The 19088-nt window shown below is 48.5% G+C and overlaps 1 protein-coding gene across 3 annotated transcripts in view; it reads right to left on the bottom strand.

The window, feature by feature from the left end:
* nin (ninein (GSK3B interacting protein)) overlaps positions 1–19088 on the bottom strand; it is a 34795-nt gene that overhangs the window by 14418 nt on the left and 1289 nt on the right. For all 3 annotated transcript variants that reach the window (XM_035380169.1, XM_035380188.1, XM_035380177.1), the window contains exons 2-16: positions 14810–15018; positions 12966–13059; positions 10584–10756; positions 6192–6237; positions 5657–5832; positions 5094–5240; positions 4689–4856; positions 4415–4551; positions 3991–4131; positions 3728–3902; positions 3077–3187; positions 2612–2701; positions 1781–1919; positions 1326–1447; positions 29–1143 (exon numbers count right to left, since the gene is read on the bottom strand). In XM_035380169.1, coding sequence (XP_035236060.1) covers positions 29–1143; positions 1326–1447; positions 1781–1919; positions 2612–2701; positions 3077–3187; positions 3728–3902; positions 3991–4131; positions 4415–4551; positions 4689–4856; positions 5094–5240; positions 5657–5832; positions 6192–6237; positions 10584–10756; positions 12966–13059; positions 14810–14998 — 3023 coding nt within the window. In that variant the 5' untranslated portion in view covers positions 14999–15018. The remainder of the gene's footprint in view (positions 1–28; positions 1144–1325; positions 1448–1780; positions 1920–2611; positions 2702–3076; positions 3188–3727; positions 3903–3990; positions 4132–4414; positions 4552–4688; positions 4857–5093; positions 5241–5656; positions 5833–6191; positions 6238–10583; positions 10757–12965; positions 13060–14809; positions 15019–19088) is intronic.

The following is a 19088-nucleotide window of genomic DNA, read 5'->3' on the forward strand; positions in this document are numbered from 1 at the left end:
CCCCACCCCCCAGGTGCTACCCTCTTACCTCTCTAATGCGATTTCCTCCCGCAGTCTGTCCAGCGCACCACTCAGCCTCTCCCTCTCCTCGCTGTGTCTGGCGCTCAGCTCCTGCATGGCTTCCCTGTGGCTCTCCTCCAGACGGGCTCTTTCCTCCTCCACCTGCTCAAGCAACCTCTTCTCCTGCACCTCCCTCTCCCCCAAGAGTCTGTCCCTCTCCTCCTCTACTCTGCCTTGGAGGACTTCCTCATGATGCTCCTCAATCTGAGCTTTCTCATTCTGCCAAATGTCCATGAAGCTCTTCTCTACCTCATCCTGAATACGGACCCTCTCCTCTGCAAGCCTTGTCTGGAAGAATCTCTCCTGGCTCTCCTCAAGCTGGGCCCTCTCCTTCTCCCACTTCTCCAAAAGGCTCCTCTCCAGCTGCTCCTGATCCTTGAGCAGCCTGAGACGCTCCTCCTCCAGCATCACCTGAAAGGCACCATCCTGCTGCTCCTTAAGCTCTAGCCTCTCCTTTTCCCACTGCTCCATGAGCCTCCTCTCCTGATCTTCACTTTCCCCCAGGTACCTCTGCCTCTCCTCCTCTAGCCTGGCCTGAAGCAGCGCTTCATGGCTCTCCTGCAGTTGGTCCTTCTCCCTCTCCCACTGCTCCACGAGCCGCCTCACTGCCTCCTCCCTATCCGCCAGCATCCTCTCCCTCTCCTCCTCCAGCCTGGCATGCAGGACCGCTCGGTGATGCTCCTCCTGCTGTGTGAGCTGCTCATCATGCAGCCTCCGGAGAACCTCCCACTCCTCAGTCAGGCTCTGCTCACATGTAGCCTGGTGAGCCTCCAGGGTCTTCAGCTGGTCTCCCAGCTTGGTGATCTGGGCCTGGGCCTCCAACAGCTCCTGCCTGAGGGAGTTCATCTCCTCCTGGTGCCGCCTCCCCAACTCTGCCCGCTCCTCCGCCTGGCTCTGCTCCAGCCTCACCCGCTCCAGCTGCACCTGGTCCAGCTGGTTCTGCAGCTCCTGGACTCGGTCCTGGACCCTGGACATCTCCTCCTGCAAGGCCTGCACCTCCCCCTGGCACTGGAGGGACAGCACCCTCTGCTCCTCTTCATGAGCTGCCCGCTGCTCCTCTACCTTCTGTTGGTATTCACAGACCTGCAACACAGACCCATTACCTAGGTTAGAGCAAAGTACAACACAGACACATGCCTACTAATAGGTGCAGTACCAATAATGACATTCACAACACATGGGTGCCTATTCATGAAAATTATATAAATTTAGTTTATGCTGGGATCACATGCAGATGTGAGGCACTGCAAGTTGACTGGCTCCACCTTGGTCTCCATTTGGGCTCTGAGGTTCTCCACCTGCTGGAGGTGCTGTGCTTTCAGCTGCTCCATCAGCATCTCCGCCTCCAGGGTCATGTTGAAGGGCTGGCAGTCTTCTGAGCCGAGACCTGCCATAGAAAACACCACACAGACACAGACAGACACAGATATTAGCTGGAGCTTAGAAGAAGAAACATAAACTTAAGTTTTATTCATCTTTTTTAAAAAAATTAAATTTGGTGCCCAACATGGGACTGAACATGGACAATTCCTGCCCAAATTTGGAATATCTAATTGTCTGCAACCACAGCCACGTGCATGAATGAACCCCACTGCAGATTCGGGAAATTGTAGATATCTACAGGAAGCTAAACAGACTTCTGAGATTATTTGTGGTGGGAAGCAGACAGTGGTTTAACGTTCAGTATGAGTAGCAGTTGCATCGATCATCTCGGGTGTACCTTGGTCAGACTCGATGCCAGGGCTCTTACTGTCAAACTCTTCCGACAACGAAGGCTTGAGGGAGGCATTAGGAGTCCTGCCAAGGGTTTGGTACTCCTCCAGCTCAGCCTGCAGCTCATCGATACGATCCTGCATCTCCTGTATCGCGCACACACACACACACACACGAATGGACGGACGGATGGACACACACACACAAGGACAGACAGACAGACAGACACACACATACATGTGCATGCGTACACGCGCATGCATGCATGCACACACACGCACAAATAACACACATGCACACACATATGGACATACACACACAGACATACACACATTAAACAAACACATTAAGAGAACTAGCTTTTCTACCTCTCCGAGTGCTAAGCTGAGGGAGAACGAGTCCTTACGCAAATATTTTGTAAACGGTTTCAAGTACCTGCCTCTACAGTAAGTCCATTAAAAAAGTTCTGCAGTCAAGAGGATTCACTTGAATTGAAACAGAAAGTCAAGAAAGGCAACAGTAAGTAATGGCAATGTCACGTCCAGTCTACAGCTCTTTACTTACTGTTATATTTCATAAAGAAATGATCTGCAAAGATCTACCAGTTTACTTAAAACTAGTTTAAAAAAAGAAGCTGATTACAGGTCATCATAACTGCATTTTCAGCTTGCTCTATTTGGCCGCATCTCAGTCAAATTCTTATGTTACGATGTGATAATTCAGCTTAAGCAAAGGTGACGGAGGGTGGTCACAGGAAAGGATGCATTTACCGAGAAGAAAGGGTAATCAGTCAAATGTTCTGGATAAAAATGTTTTAGCGAAGGTGTGGCTCTCTTACCCTGCACTGGCCTTCGTAGTGACTACGCAGCTGCCTGAGGCGCTCCTCCTGAAGGAAGAACTCAGCACTGCCTGGGTCCAAATCCCCGAACTGAGAAAACACACCAGCAGGTGGTGCTCAAGAGCATGCACAATACACACGCACACTGACAGCACGGCTAGAAAGATAACATCAAACTCGAACTCATACTTGCAAATGTTTGTATTCTTAGGTTTCAGGCTCCAGAAAAGCAAACAAGGACTGGACATGAAAATGTACACAGACAGACACAATGCTGCTATACCACACATTTGCATCCTCACCGTAACCTATTTGCAAATATAAACTGTGTTCACATATGGCTTTCATTTGCAAATATTTGTATGCTCCAACCATCAGTGCAACAGCTTAAACCACCATCGCCTGCATTAACACATGACTGCTGGTGCACATCTAGGATTAAGAATGCCTCCCAACCACGGTTACCTTCTCCTTGAGGATATTGTCCAGGTTCCTCTGAAGTTTGTTGATAGTGTTCTCTGCCTCTACCAGTTTCTCTGTGCCTTCTAGCAGTTCTAACTCCAGGCGTCCATTCTCCTGTCGAGAAGCACATAATGTACAAAGATTCAGCATAGACCGCACTATCAACCGGACCATCTTGAAGATAAACTTCACACTCTTGCCGGACAAATCAGCTACATCATATTAATACTGATTATATCATAACGCTGTAAAACTTGAGGACAGCACTCTTCTTGGGAGATATTTATTGAATCAAGGGAAAAATAGGAGACTGACACATTTCAGAGACAAGCTCGTTCATCAGATGCCTCTGAAATGCATCAGACCCCCCTTGTCTTCCACTGATTCAATAAATATCGCCCCTGAAATTCTGAAAAATGTGTATTCCTTCTTGTATATTTTTGCAATTGAATTTGTGCAGACATCACCTTCTTTGTGCACACATCACCTTATTTGCCCGATTATATCATATTTTATATACACTCACATTCTCTGCTCCAAAATGGCCAGTCTGGTACAACGTACAAGCACTATAGTTTCATTGTGTCTTTTTAGTCAGTAGCTTTGAAGTCAGAGGCCTTTGAATAAAGAGTTTGAAGTGCCACGCTTGCTTACCTTGATGGTGAGTGAGAGGTGGTCTCTCAGAAAGGCCTCGTCCTCCTTCAACCTCTCCATCTCGCGTTCCTGCTCCTCGCGCTGCTGGCTGGCCTGCTGCTGGATCAGGTCCATTTCTTTGGTCAACTCGGTCCTGACGACCGCCAGCTTCTCCCTGTGTTCCTGTTCCAGTTTCCTGGAGACAGGAGGTGGAGATTGTGAGAGACCATCCAATATGAGCTCTTGCCGTTTTCGGAGCAGGGATTCGGTGGTTCTTGCGTTACCTGAGGTTGAGGTCGTTCATTCGTTCGATGGCCGAGTGGTGCTCGTCCACCTCGGTCGCCATTTGGTTCTTCAGCTTCTCCGTCTTCTCAAAGTCTGAGCGGATCTTCTCCTTCTCCCGAAGTTCGCGGTCCACACACTCCCTAGGAAGTGAGCAGAAAAAACACCTTGTAATTACGACTCAACACCACTTGGTTCTAATCATCTTGGACTTGGATTTAAAAAGCCCCAAGAGCCAAAGGACTATGTATCGTAACCTCCATTGCATTCTACAGGGGGAAAAAAACCTCAAATAACATTGCACGCATTTAATGGTGATCAGTTCCTAAATTAAATGAGAACTGGTCCTTTTTGAGGTATGCTCACCAAACCGAAAAAGAGAAAAAGAAACGAGTCAGATGCAAGGAGGAGCCGGCAAACACTTACAGAAGGTGTCGGATCTCAGCCTTGAAGCTGGCCAGCGCTGCCTGGTGGATGCCGTTCTTGGTAATGAGCAGCTCGTTCTCCAGGGCGATGGTGAGGTCACCGAGGTTCACCTTCCCATCCAGGCTGAAGTCCAAAGCCTACAAACGCGCACACACACACAAGCGCGCGCGCGCACACACACACACGGAAACAGACACCATATTTAAATCCAGAGTAAAAGATCAATGCAGTCCATTTCTGTGGGCTGTGAGAGAGCCAGATAAGCCTGCTGTACCTGCAGGATCTCAGGGCTGTTCTCAATGCCCTCGTCCAGCCAGGCATCCAGAAGGTTCTCCACGGGGGCGAAGCCCGAGCCGTCGTCCAGGCTGGAGAAGAGGCGCAGGCCGATGGTGCCGGTCATGGCGGACGGGGTGGCGATCCTGCGCCCCATTTCGTCAAAAGGCTGAGGAACATGAAAGTGAAAAAGAGGACCCCCAGTTTAACAAAGGCACAAAAATACCACCATATGGGTGGGTTTCACTCATAGCAAATAAATCATCCGACAAACCATTAATACTTGGGAAAAGATATCCACACTCCTCGAAGCAGAGAGCAGACCGTAGATGTGGTGGCCATGCGTAGTGCTTGCACACACTGAGTGTTTTTTATTTTATTTTTTTATTTGGAGATAGGAACACACCTGGGTGGAGTGGTGTCTCTTGAGCTGTCGATAAGGGGTGGAGGCGGAAGGGGTGGGGGGCTTGCAGTGCTCCAGAACCCAGGACACGAAATCCTGCACGCTCATCACCCCATCGCTGCCCAGATTCCCGAGCGCTTCCTCCGTCACCTGGCAACAAACGCACATTCAGTCAGAAATTAAATTGGAAATGCAATGTCCGTAGGTCAAATTCTTAGTATTCATAAAAATAATGACTAAGCACTGAAGGTCTTGTCTCAGCTTACATACATTACTCATAGGGCCACAAAATATGCAAACGAGAATGTAGCTGTTCTATTTTGTGAACTGGTGAGTGCTGCTGAGATTCAGGATAAATCCGAGCAGCGCATGAACTACTGAACCATGGTCCTTTTCAACCACTAAAACACCAAGAACAACAAAAACAGATTCAGTATCTCTCCCTCCTTCCCCCCCCCCTCTCTGCTTCCCACCCCTTCCTCCTCCCTCACTCCTCTCTTACTCCTCCTCCGGCTCTCTCGCCCTCCATCCCTCCCTCGCTCCCCTCGCGGTCCCCAGTCCTTCACCTCCAGTCCCAGGTGTTCGCAGACGGAGAGCAGCTCACTGCGACTGGCCAGGCCGTCCCAGGACAGCGCCAGGTCCTCGCACGCCCCGTACAGCCTCTCCTCCAGCCTCTCCGACAGGGGCATCGCCGCCCCCCTGGGGGTGCCCGGCTCATCGGGGTTCCAAAAGTGCAGCTGACCTGCAAAACGGAGAGAGAGAAAGAGAGAGGAAAGAACTCAGGGGGTCAGGGCAGTTTTAAAGCTGTCAGAGCTTAGCTGCAGAATTTATCACCGTTTGCACTGGTTCCCTGTCACTTCTGCCATGAACATCGTATAACAGAAAGTGAATTGAGACAGAAAGGAAGGCAGTGGCCAGAAGGCCGGATGGATTTTTTTTTCCCGCCACTGAGAAATACCAGAACAGGACAAATAAGTCATGTGGGAGACCATATTCTCAAGCCGGGCAGGTAAAGTGTGTGACACTGGAATTCAGACACACTGGGAATCTTCAAATTTAAAAAATAAAAATAAATAAATAAATAAATAGAAATCAGCTGACCTTCAGCTTCATACTCCTCTGTGCCGTCGGCATGAGTGTTCCAGCGCTGTGAAGAGATATCAGCAAAGGAGACGCGGTCACATTCACAGAACCGGGGCATCAGCTCCACAAAGACTCCATTTTGCACTGAAGCACAAACAATACTTACCATGGTGGTCAGATACGGGACAGTTATTTAGCTCATGCAACTCCTGCACTAAACTAAAAAAAAAAAAAAAACTGCAAAACATCACCCCTATTTTCCTGTAGCCACAGAGTGTTTTGGAGAACTACAGGACATTACAGGAGTTGTCATTTATTCATACACTGCTCCAGTATATCCTGACATTTATACCAAAGGCAGCAAATGACATTATTGTTGTGAGCACAAATATTTCCACCTACCACACATGTGTTTGGTGTGTGTATTTTACTAGTATCTGCTGGTATTTCAGGTTATGGGAGGTAGTAAATAATCTATCATGACACATAAACGACAAGAAGCAAACATGGCTCTCCAAACAGTCGCTCCTCTGTGTGAAACACAAGGGGTAAACACTCCAAACAGGCGCAACCAGGATCACTCAGCGGTGAACACGAGCTTTTGGAATTTCAGGAACTTTGTTGGAAAAAAGGGACGATGTGTGGAAAGAGTGCAGCTTTTCCAATAAAGCCGAGAGTAAAAGATAAAGCAAAGATTACGCTAAAAAGAGTGGTAACCTTTACGATGGCTCCACAGAATTCCAAGCGATAAAATCAGTAATTCCTTCAAGATGCCGTATTTTCTTTAGAAATGTTTTGTGGATGTCTAAGCACTGAAACGTCCAAAATACCAATTCATCAGAAGCCCCAAACTTTGTCCAAAACCCCAGCCTATTTGTCAGCTGTCATTCACTGCACGCCCACATGCATCAGCTGGTGTTTCTAGGTCGGGGGGTGGGGGGGGGGGCAGGGGGTTATGGGATTGAGGAGGACAAGAGCAACAGCAGAGGCATTGTGAGGGCTCGGGACCAACAAAGGGTCAAAGGTCAGTCACCAGGAACTGGGGGAGAATGGCATTTTTAAAGGGTGCAAGAGACGTAGGTCAGCCCTTAAAGGTGTGTGTGATGCTCATTATCTGCAGCCTGCAGGAAGCATGGCACGGATGAGCATGCACACACTATTTAAACCAGCCGAGTGAAGCCCATTGTGCTTTTCTGGAGAGGTTGCCGGAGGGCGGGGGCATGGGGGGGGGGGGGGAGACGCATTATGATCTGCGGGAAGGGGGTGGGGCTTTCGGGGATATTGTTTTGATGGAAGTTCAGGAGAAATCCTCACTACGTCACTTCTGAAGGACTGAGGAGCAGATGGTTCATCTCCCCTCTGACCTCCGTAGAGTCTACAGGCATCTGCAAGGGGTGCTCTTTGTTCCTCTGTCAACCCCTCCCAACGCCAACCCCCCCCCCCCCCCCCCTCCACCACCGCGCTACATCTCCTGGCCCCATCTGCTACCCCTCCCCCTGAGTATTGTTCAGCACCTCAGTAATTAGAATTATTTCAAGATGTTCCATTCTCCACCTAGGAATGTCTGCCTTGGCTTTGCACTTGGGAGTTGCAGGACAAGCCCCTCAAGGGCAACGTCGTGACTGTGCTATACAAAGAACTTAGCGGTATGGCAACGCCGGTACATTTTCTGCCGGCGGGTCAAAGCCATATCTCACGGTGACCTATCAGTAATCACATTTTAGACGATTGGAGATAGCAGAGACAGCGAGGGGGTTTGTGCAGACGAGTGGGAAAAAGAAAAGTGAATCTGTGGCCAAGTTGAGAAAAAGGCTTTGTGAATCTCCTTTAAGCCCACATTTTGAAGAAATCTCACAGGGGCTCCAAGACAACACTGGCCTCTTGGAGCACAAAGAGCAGGATTATCCTGAGACAACAGCCTGGAGATCAAACCCGCTAACTGGAGAACTGTGTAATCCTGTAGAGATGACCGGGTCTCTCCGACCGCAGGACCGGAGAGCAGCCTGCTGAGGGGGACATGTGGGGGGCAGAGGTAGATCTGCATCCACCTGACCTAGAGCAGGGAGGAGACAGCTGCTCCACTGATCACCACTTAACCCTTTAGAATGTTCTTAACTGGACATTCTAATGCTGATGTCACAAACACTACTGGTAATTGAAAGCAATGGAGTTCTAGAACACTGACCTGAATTAAAAAAAAAAAAAAAAAAAACATTCCAGAAAACCTACTCTTCAAAAGGCTAACTGTATTACATTTGGCTGATCCATATGGTGGAAGGTACAGTACAACCTGATGGTCTGTGAGCTCTGAGGTTGCAGTCAGCTAAGTTCAGTAACAACTTAACAGATGCATCATCAGATCTGATACCCTGATATCCTGTCTGATGTCCTCTTTCTGATGAGGATCACAGAGCTGGCTGAAATATCACGTTTTAACACAGTAAATGCCATTCTCTCTGAAAATAGCAATCATGAAATGAGGAATGTACAACAGATAGCAAAAGGGAAACCCCCTGTTATACAAGCTGTCCGATAACTGGCCAGGAACAAGTCACCAACTGCAGCGCAGTGAAATATGAGCACATAATGTAATATAAAAGTGTGCTTGTGTGCATGTAAGGGAGTGTGTGAGATCTACATGGTCAGGGAAGCATGAGGTTTGGCACACCATAAATAACTGATTGCGTTTTGCCCTTCTTGGTGACCCTTCAAAAGTGAACAACATTGGCCTGTCTCAACATGATTGGGGAGGGAAGAAAAAAACAAAACAAAAAAAAACACATACAGTGGTCACCACGGCAACCTTCATGCTGCCAGTGCTCAGACGAAGGCCAAAGTCCCTCTGATTCACACTCCACTTTTCTGAGCAGAGGCAATAGACGACACCGAGACCTTTAACAGACTCCTTACGACAAAAATCCACAAAACTGTGGGCCTGGGCGTGGCAGAACCAGACAGCTCGCATCACAGAAGGTCACCACCAGAGACACGGCTGCCCCATTCTGAGCCCTGACAATCTGTAGGCCCACTAACATGTGCTTGACTACGCTCTCCCAAACTGATGGACAATGATACAGTGATGTGCCAAGCATACAGCATGATGGGCCTTTCCATACAGGGGTAGCCACAAAATAGAGAAGATTAAAATATTTTTTAAGAAGCACTAAGAGTGAAAGTTTGAGTGGGTTAAATACAGTAATTTCACAGCAAAGAAATTCATTAATAATGCATGAGGGCATCCCCCCCACTTATGTATTAACCAAATTCTCAAATGCAAATGAGAAAAACTATTATTATTACAACCGAGATGAAAAGTATTTTGGACAGCTGAGGAAGCGTAGCACGTCAAAGGCTTCATGGAGGCACGATTTACCACCATCACTGCAGCCTGGCAGTGCAGTACGACCACAAACACACGTCCGCATGACAGACTTGCTTCATACTCCCACCCCCCCCCCCGCCCTGCCTTCACTTCTGGCATTTATTAATAGGCAAAAGATGACACGGCAAGGCCATGCGGGGGGGGGGGGGGGGGGGGGGGCGGCATCGGAGCGCGCCGGCGCTGGTGGGAGAGTCTGCGCCGGACTCACATAGCTTTAAGCTGATTAGCCCAGAATAACAGCCCCTCAGCCGGCAGCGGGAACCGCGAGGCACAGAAACACGCAAGGGCGGCTAGAGGAGCTGAAACAGGGGCCCTACCCCGGCTCAGCTAGAAAAGCTCTGCACAGAGGGCCGTCTGGGTGTGTTTCATAGCAACGGGCTCGAGAGAGAGAGAGAGAGAGAGAGAGAGAGAGAGAGACAGAGAGAGAGAGAGAGAGAGAGAGACAGAGAGAGAGAGAGAGAGAGAGAGAGAGACAGAGAGAGACAGAGAGAGAGAGAGAGAGAGAGAGAGAGACAGAGAGAGAGAGAGAGAGAGAGAGAGAGACCGAGGCTTGAGAAACCCAGTGTGAAAGAGAATACCAGGAAGCAGAGCCACTGCCTTTGGCCTGAGAGCCACGATGACTCAGTCACACTCACTGTACGCTGCTGGCTTTCATATCCTCTTAGAAAATGTCAGCCACGTGACCCTATCTCAAAAAGGCACAATCTTAGACAGGCCTTGGCTGCTTCAGTGCATACCGTCTAAGATTCCAGACATTGTTCAGACAGTTGCCATCACAAAGCCACAGACTGGACCACTAATTGGGCCACAACAGCGACAATTAAATTAACTCTCCTTGATCGAAGAGTGGTGCATATCAATCGTTTTGATAAGGAGAGATTCTTAGTGTGTTGTGAGTGAAGTGTCCTGCTGAATACGACCCATAATGGCCTCATAGATAACACAGTGCATTAGACGGTGCTGTTCGTACTCATTTGAGACAGGTGAAAGGTAAGACACGGGGGGGCAGCGTAGGTGACATGCTTTACCTCTCGTTTTCGGGGGGGCACCGTGGGGTTCTCCGCCTCCTCGTGGTCCTGTCCCGCCGGGTCGGAGTCGGGCACCTCGGAGAACCCGGTGACGGAGTCGCGGGACTCCGGGACCGACCTCCGGCCGTAGCGTTTGCCGTCCTTCACGAACTTGGGCCGCGCCTCCGGGGAGTCTGCAAGGAAGGTCGAGCGCCCGTCAACGCTCCCCATACGTTATCCACCGCAAATTCAACTGTGCGATCAGTGCCGTGAAAACAAGGACATGGTCTCAGAGGGGAACAATCTATTTAGTTCATCAGAGGTATGAGACTAATTATGTCCCTGATTCACGTACCACAACGGTCAGGTTTTGCTCTGTGACAGAATGCAACCCAGGTGAAGACTCAGATGAGCATGGCTGAGAAGGTGAAAATACCTCAGTTCTAAACCCTCTTTGATTTACACAGTCTAAACTTCACTGTACCGAGACAATAATCCCTCTTAAGAAAGGGTCTTAACCTCTATCCCATCCCCTGTCATTCTCTTTCTCTCCCCCGCCCTCACCGTTGAGGCTGAGTAACTCCTCTGCCTCGTCTGACCATCGAACCTTAGCCTGCCGCCCCCTCCACAACAGCCTGCCTATTATGCTACCAAAGGCACTGCACGCATCAGTTACACACCCTCTTCTCCAGTCCCCACTGCATACTCCCACACACTGGACTGAGAGACAGGTTTCGGGGTCAGATCAAACACCGCATTTTAACACGCGAGTCACTGCATTGTTCCAGTACCGTTAACAATGCCGGTTTATTCTCAGAGCTAAAATTCACCCGCATTTTAAACTTTTTTAATTAAAAAAGTTTAAAAAAAAATTAAAATTATAAATTATATTTAAAAAGCCTAAACCTCCTTCAGAAAATGTGGGTCATGAACTTATTTAAAGTCATCAAATTAAGAATTAGGGGAATCGCTAACAGCTTCCAAACAGCACCAGTAAGTTTTTGCCCCAAAAAAGAAGGACATGAAGACAGTGTTACTGCATTCTGACAGGTCATTTGTGGAAACCCATGGCAACCGCTCTGTTGACTGACAACATGTACTTTCACAGGAGTCAAACCAGGGGAAGTGAAATATGTGGCCAATAAAGGTGACAGTGGCTTGGGCTACAGGTGCAAACTAAAGCAATTTATTCAATCATCTCTGTCAAAAATGGAACACATTCCTGCATCAGGACAAGATGATGCAAAAGCTGCAAGAAGGGCCACTCAGGACAGGAAGACGGTACTTATTACATCACCTCTCCTTCCCTTAACAGGGTGTCTAGATGACAGTTGATTACAGCAAAATTTTCCTTCGCTAAAATTTATTTAAGAGCATTGCAGAAAACAGGAATTACGGAATAATTACGTGAGGAGTTATTTCAGGAAACATAGGCAATACTGTCACGTGTCCATAGTGAGTATTTCTAGCATTTCAAACAATGCATGCGAGGCGTGCCGTCTTATATGGACAAATGTTTATATTATACAGGTTAATAAAGAGCAGGAAATGTGCGTGTGACTGATCAGTATGCTGTTCACACAGGGCTCCAGCAGTGCGTTTGAGGAAACCAGGGTTTAGTGGGGATACGGAAGCAAATTCCTGGGCTTACGGATGGGGGGGGGGTGGGTGGTAGGGTAACAGAAGCAAGCCAGCAGGGATTCAGACCCACAGCCTGCAAATGCCCAACCATAACCCCACACTAATATCCCTGTGGACCAGTCAGCCTGTGGGAGGCGGCTTTTGCCCACTGGCAATTTGGAGGCTGCCACCGTCAGCACCACGTCTCATTATTCCCCACAGTGTAATGCTGACGCGGCTGTGTGGTAACGATGCACCCATAATGCACCTCTGACAGCCAGGCTGCTGGCTCGGCCTGTCACGGAGCTCGAGCTGTCGCTGCTGATCTCGTCAGGCTGAGGTTCCCGTGCACCAGCGCCCCTGAAGACCGGTATCATCCCCGGATGCCATTTTGGGAACGGCGGACCAACGCGCAATCCAACCGAAAAAAAACTTTCAATCGTCTTCAGGAAAGACTTAAAATGCAAATATTATTTCAGCAATATTTCTGCTCGTGGCAACTCGAAAATTGATGAAGATAATCATCACGGACAAAGCAGTACGCTGTGCCATTCTGAGTGGGATAAACACATTTAGTACATGGCCTGCGGGTGGAGGCACATTTATTTTGCTTGCGTAATGAACACTGGGATGTTTTAATGTGACACTGGAGGGGGTGTGTGTGTGGGGGGGGGGCGGGGGGGGGAGGTGTTATTCCTGGCTGCCATTACAGGGAATCTCAACCACACTTTCCTCACGCACTCAACATTTAACCCTTCGATCGGTGGGTTAGAAACCTCTTACCTGGCGGCGAGGTGGTGTCTTGGCCTGTCACGGGCTCTCCTGCTCCAGACGACAGCACGAGAATAAGCGCGTCCTTAAACTGCTGGAAATCAACCTGGGGAGGAACGGAGAGCGACGCGCGCGTGAAGCTGGAGCCGAGACAGAGACAGCGCGGCTCGTTCAGCAGAAACACACACAATAACCCTTCAGTGTCTCTGCGAGTCGTTCCTTCGGGTGGTGTGGAAACGATGGGGGGGGGGAGAGGGGGGGCTGCGCACGAGCTCCTTTCACACAGCAAAGCAGCAGCGGGATCCACATCAGCAGCGATCGCCGACCTCTGACCCGCAGTCCGCCGTCAGCCGCCACCCCCCCCCCCTTCCCCCCAGCAGCAGCCATGAAGGCACACGCACTCGGGCGTATCCCCAAAGTCCCTCGATGAAAAAGTGGGGGTGCGCGAGCCAGTGACGGACTGACAGGCCTTAAGAAGCAACAGCTGCCAGATCTGGGGACCCGCGCGGGCCCATGGATATGCAGATGCCCTTTGTGGCGCTGAGGGGGGTGGGTGGGGGGGGGGAGCGTGCCCAGCGACTGCTGGGGAATGGCCCCTTACAGCCCCCATTGTGGAGCAGGCCCCCTGAAAGTCCACGGCTCCCCCCTGCCCCCACGTGCTTAAAAAAAAAAAAAAAAAAAAAAAAAACACGGAGCCCCGTCATAACCCAGCACACAAAGGGGGGGGATAGGGGGGGCGCACTGCTGACAACAAGTCGGCTTCTGGGACGGGGGGGGATGGGGGGGTTAAATATTGAGTCTGCAGCATTCTCAGCTGGGAAGCCAGAGGAAGTCATACATGCAATTATTTGCCTCAACATCATCAGAAAGACAAAAAGGCAACACAAGCCAATTCAGCTCTTTCACATCCAATATCTCCATCCACTGGACACACAAGAAACATAAAAACACAGAGATACTGCATTGCTATTTTGATGCAACACGTACCACTGCGAAAGCTAAAACTGTTGACACATTATGCCTGAAGAGAAATCAAATTGATCTGAACTGATCAGTTTCTTAAAAAAAAAGTATCAAATATTGATTTTAAAAGGCCAACGTAGCCAAGGATGTCACTCTCAAGCAATATGGTAGCATATGTGCACATTGACCTGTGCCTTCCAACATGGATACCAACAAAGCAAAGACCATTCTTAATCAAACCTTCCCCCCCTCGCCCCCCCCCCACTTCAGCCGCTGCTTGAGCCACAGTCCGAGGCGGTCGCGCATACTGATCAGCTGGGTTACCACAACAACAGAACAGACACCTGGGAGGTGGTGGGGGGGGGGGCCACTTACGTCCTCAAACGGGAGACGCAGCTGCACCTGCGGCCGCCTGACAAAGACCTGCACCCCGAGAGCCTCTTTCACAAAACCACGCTCAGAACCTGGCGCTAACGCAACAGCCCAGTCTCCATGGTGAACACGGTAATGCCCGCGCAATTAAGCGCCGAGAAGCCAGCTGTGTCCCCTTCATCTAAAGCACCTATTTGTACGAGGCAAATAACCCCCAGCTCAGGTTAGAGGACAATGTAACACAGCTAATAGAGGAACCAAAAAATGCAACAAAAAAAAAAAAAAAGATACATTAGTGTAACAAAACCAGCGAGCATCATCTCCTGTTAGTCAAGATGATGTCAAACACAAACACTGCCTGCACAGCCGTAGTGACCTGGCGTAAAGGCGAAGACTGTGGAGCGGTTAGGGTTAGGGCCTGGGTTTGGGGTTGGGGTTAGGGTTTGGGGTTGGGGCTGAGATTGGGGTTTGGGGTTGGGGTTGGGGTGTGGGTGGGGGGGACTGTGCCCGCGGGCCCTCACCCTGCCGTTGGCACTGTCCCGGTCCTGCAGTAGCGTGTGGAGCAGAGTGGGCGTGGCCTCCTCCAGGTGCAGGGTCTGGCACAGGTCCGAGAGCTCCTGCCGGCACAGGGAGCCCCGCCCGGTGGCATCGAAACTCTGGAAGACTTCTCTCAGCTGCAGCTCATACTGGTCCTGCTGGGCCTCGTCCATCCCATAGCACAGCCCCCAGCCTGCCCAGAGAGGGGGGAGGGGGGTGAGCAGGTACACACACACACACACACGCATTGACGCCCACACGCATACGCACACATACGCAAACGGGCACGCACTGCCCTGCAACCTGCTCAGAGAGGGGGAGGGGCTGAGCAGGTAAAACACACACACATACATGCACTCACGCACACAGGCACCCAAAAAAACACAGAGACTACAGACAAATGCCGCATTATCTACACGTGTAGGTCAAGAGGGTCAGAACAGCCTACACACTAGCCATCACCCACATCTAGATCATAATCACAGTTTTTCCTTTCAGATCAGGAACACAACACAAGACAACCGCAAGCTACGAACATTAAAGCTTACGCACCAGGTGAAATGTACAACAACACTGGCCATATATATTTGTAAAGCTAGCTTGCGGTTATAAAGTTCTCAGAAACGCCTTTACCAAGACGGGGAGAGGGGGCCCAATTCACATCCACTAATGGGTCTCACCCACCTGAGTTACTCTGCATAATATCACACTGCCCACATCAGCGGCTGCAAAAGGCAACAAGGATTCACATTAGTCTATTAGACTGAGGGGGGTTCAGATGGTCGAACTGCTACAGCCTGATCGGAGGCTAAGGCCTTACTGTAACTACAGAGGTGCCTGGGAATCTTTAACAGCCACAGTGATCCAATGACAGGGCCTACGGTCATCACAAGCCTAAAAAAAACACGTGAAACACAGCCACAGTGTGGTTCCATACCGAATATCCAGAGAGGACTATAGTACTGCAAACGGAAACGCACCCAGTGATCCACTGTCAAGCCATCACACAGGGGGTTGGGGGAACACACTGTGGGAGCATTACACAATGTGGACCAAGTAAGCAGACTGTTGATACATTTTTTAAATATACTTATTGATAAATATGAGTGTGGGAAGCCTAAACGCCATTGTAAATGACTTGGATACACAGGCGTGATGTGCTAGTTATTGATTATAGGAGGAGTGTTAGTAAAGCAGATCAGAACACCTGAATAACTGACATTCAGGTTCCCATGTCAGAAAAAAAGGGATCTGTTGAGTAATATGCAAATGTATTTTGCATATACATGTATGAATATGAACTCACACAAATCAACACGCTGCTACTTATTTCTCTAAATGCTCAATCTTTGTTTATACAACATTATTTTCTTTCGTGGGAGTATAACATTAATGTTTTGCATGAAAGATATGATGCAAACAGGGAAAATAAATATGCCCATATCTTCTCATTTAAAACAGGTAGACCTAATTTGTGTATCAAAAAATGGGCCTCATTAATCCTCAAGAATGAAGGACAAATTGCATGCAGAAACATTTTCAGAGCCAGGTTTTTACGCAGTAATGCTTCATTTTTTGTAACTATGGATACACTGCGAAATTGAGGATAGTCAAAACATTACACATTTTAGCTTCCAATGGATCACACCCTCATGGATTAAGATTTACACAGGAACCACACCCACAAACGTGCCTCGTCACAGCTGCATAGACCGAGCCTGTTGTAACGCTTACTGATCGTGACTCTGAGATTAAACAACAGCTGTCCAAAGGTCATGAGTGTACACGTGGTGACACCATTTTGCTACCATAGTGTTTTTTTTTTTTTATAAGCGAATGCAAAATTACATTGGTTATTAATTACAAGAACAGGTTTCTTTAGACACACACACACTCAGTACTTCACAGAATTCAGTGACTCAACAATAGAAAATGGCCATATGCTATTCATGCTCCTCAGATCAGTTACTAGGGCTACTTGCTACAATCCCTGGGATGTTACCACATGTCTTGGTGGAATAGTACCAGTTGGGATGATGTCATCAGGGCTACAGCAAGAGAGGAAAGATACTTCCTCAGGGCCGTCAAATGGACACCCTCCTTCCTCAATGGTTAGATGATGAGCATACAACATCTCCAGTGGGCCCAATGGTGCAACCCGGCATCCCAGATTCACCCCTTGCCATATCTTCCACTCTGCCTGGTTAAATATTTTGGAGACCAAATGGGGTCCTTCCTCTTTAGCCAGAGCCAATAGTTGCTTGTCTGCTTCAGAGAGTGAGTTGATGATGTCCCTCAGAGCTCTTGAGTGCCTTTCTACACAATCATTGGAAGACAATCAAGGTTGCCATGGCTTACACCCTTCCAATTTTCTCCCCCTGGCAACATACTAACGGCCTACCCTTGACTGGCTTTCTGATCACCGATTAGTCAGGTCACCAATGAGGTACTGCTGATTACGCTTTCTTTGAAAATGCATGCTGGTTTTGTTTATCCCTACCACCCCCATTGGAAGACAGCTGAAAGAACAAGAAGTCAGTTGAGCTCTATTAAAAAAACAGAACCTAAAGACTACGACTCAAATAATTAACGTCGGAAAAACTAGGCCTATTCATTTCCCTGTTTTCCCCCCATTTAAACTCAAATATGACTTTAAAAAGAGTTCAGAAGATTCTACTTTGAAGCAGTGAACGGGACTGGACAAAGCCGTCTGAATGTTCGGAATGGATAACGGAATCTCAGAAATATCTCTGTGTTCTCATTGGTCGATATGCAGTCTGGTAGATTACTGCACAAGTTCCAAGGGTGTGCACAAAGGTCAGTGCATGAGTGCATAGAACCTGAACCAGCATGCAACTGACATAGCTGCCTCTTAGCAACAGCCTTCACGGACAGGGATGATGAAACGTTACCACAAATAGAAAAAGTTACTGCATTCTTCACAATAGTAAGATCACTGGCTCTGAATGGCTGCATTTTGTTTAATAAGACTAATTTCCAGACAGACAGCTTGGACGTTTTAGTCTATGGGCATAGTGCCTCCTCCAGATACAGGTAATATAGTACTGAACAAAAGGCCGTGCCACCTGAATCTTAATATGATTTTTTTAAAAGCCTTAAACACCCACAGTGGCCTGGTATAATATCTGGGGAGGTAGGGCAGCTGCAGACAGTGACATCATCATCAATGGCCGTCTGTAGAGTCACCAACAACAGTGGCCAGGTGTCTCCTTGGACCCACTGAGTACAGACAATGGACTGCCTAAATGCAATAAGTGGTCTACACTCTATGGTGGCTAATCAAATTCAAGTGAAGCAGGGCTTTGCTATACAGCTGGCACAAAAGCAGCAGGACAGCTAGCCAAATATGAACCTATTGTCCCCATGTATGAGCCATGTTCAGGCTCAGACTGGTAGGGCAAGACAAAGGAAATCATCCTTTTTATAACAATATTTTAACAATAATACACTTTATATCACAGAAAAAAACATTATGCAGAAAATCTGCCAGTCTGTTCGCCCAAAAACCATTGGTAATTGTGCAAATTATATTTTCTGTGGTGGCTTGCATCTTGAACTGTTCTGAAGTAACTCACAATGTCTAATAAAGAAGAAAAGCTTGCAATGTCAATGTATTCACCGGTTGATTAAATGTACCAAACAAACCAACAGGGTATGAGCCTTGAAAACAATCAAGTCATTTGCTAAATTCAAGTATATCCCCCACTGTTATTCAGATTTACGGAGGATCTTAATGTTATAATTGCCCAAGGTGACGGCTGCAAATGGTTCAAGTTCCACTTCGAGAGACACAAAGTCACGATAATGAGGCTCGCGCTTCTTAAGGGCTTGACCCTCAGAGTAGGCCACTGAGCCGCGTCTTTGACAGCTGCCGTTTCAGAAATCAGATCGCAGCACGGGATCAAGAGAAAAGCTAACGCTAAACACCTGCTTGCCCTCATAGGGGCTGGTGGTACCGATCTTCACAAACGCACACAGACACTGCTGGCATATCAAAGTATTCCACAACACCAGTCAAGGACGCGCCCAGAGGATGGACCCGTAGTCACCAACATCATTGAAAATATTAGAACATGCACACAGCTTTCCTCCTGAATGAATGTAGGTCATGAAAATCGGTTTTAATGTAGGGTTTCATCTGCCATTGTCACATAGAGGGTAGCGCTTCACACGCGCACAGGGCGATTAACTGCCTGTTGATTGTCAGACAGACACCCATGCATCTACATGCACCTAGCAACG

Source organism: Anguilla anguilla, chromosome 1 (genome assembly GCF_013347855.1).
Source record: "Anguilla anguilla isolate fAngAng1 chromosome 1, fAngAng1.pri, whole genome shotgun sequence".
Lineage (NCBI taxonomy): Eukaryota > Metazoa > Chordata > Actinopteri > Anguilliformes > Anguillidae > Anguilla > Anguilla anguilla.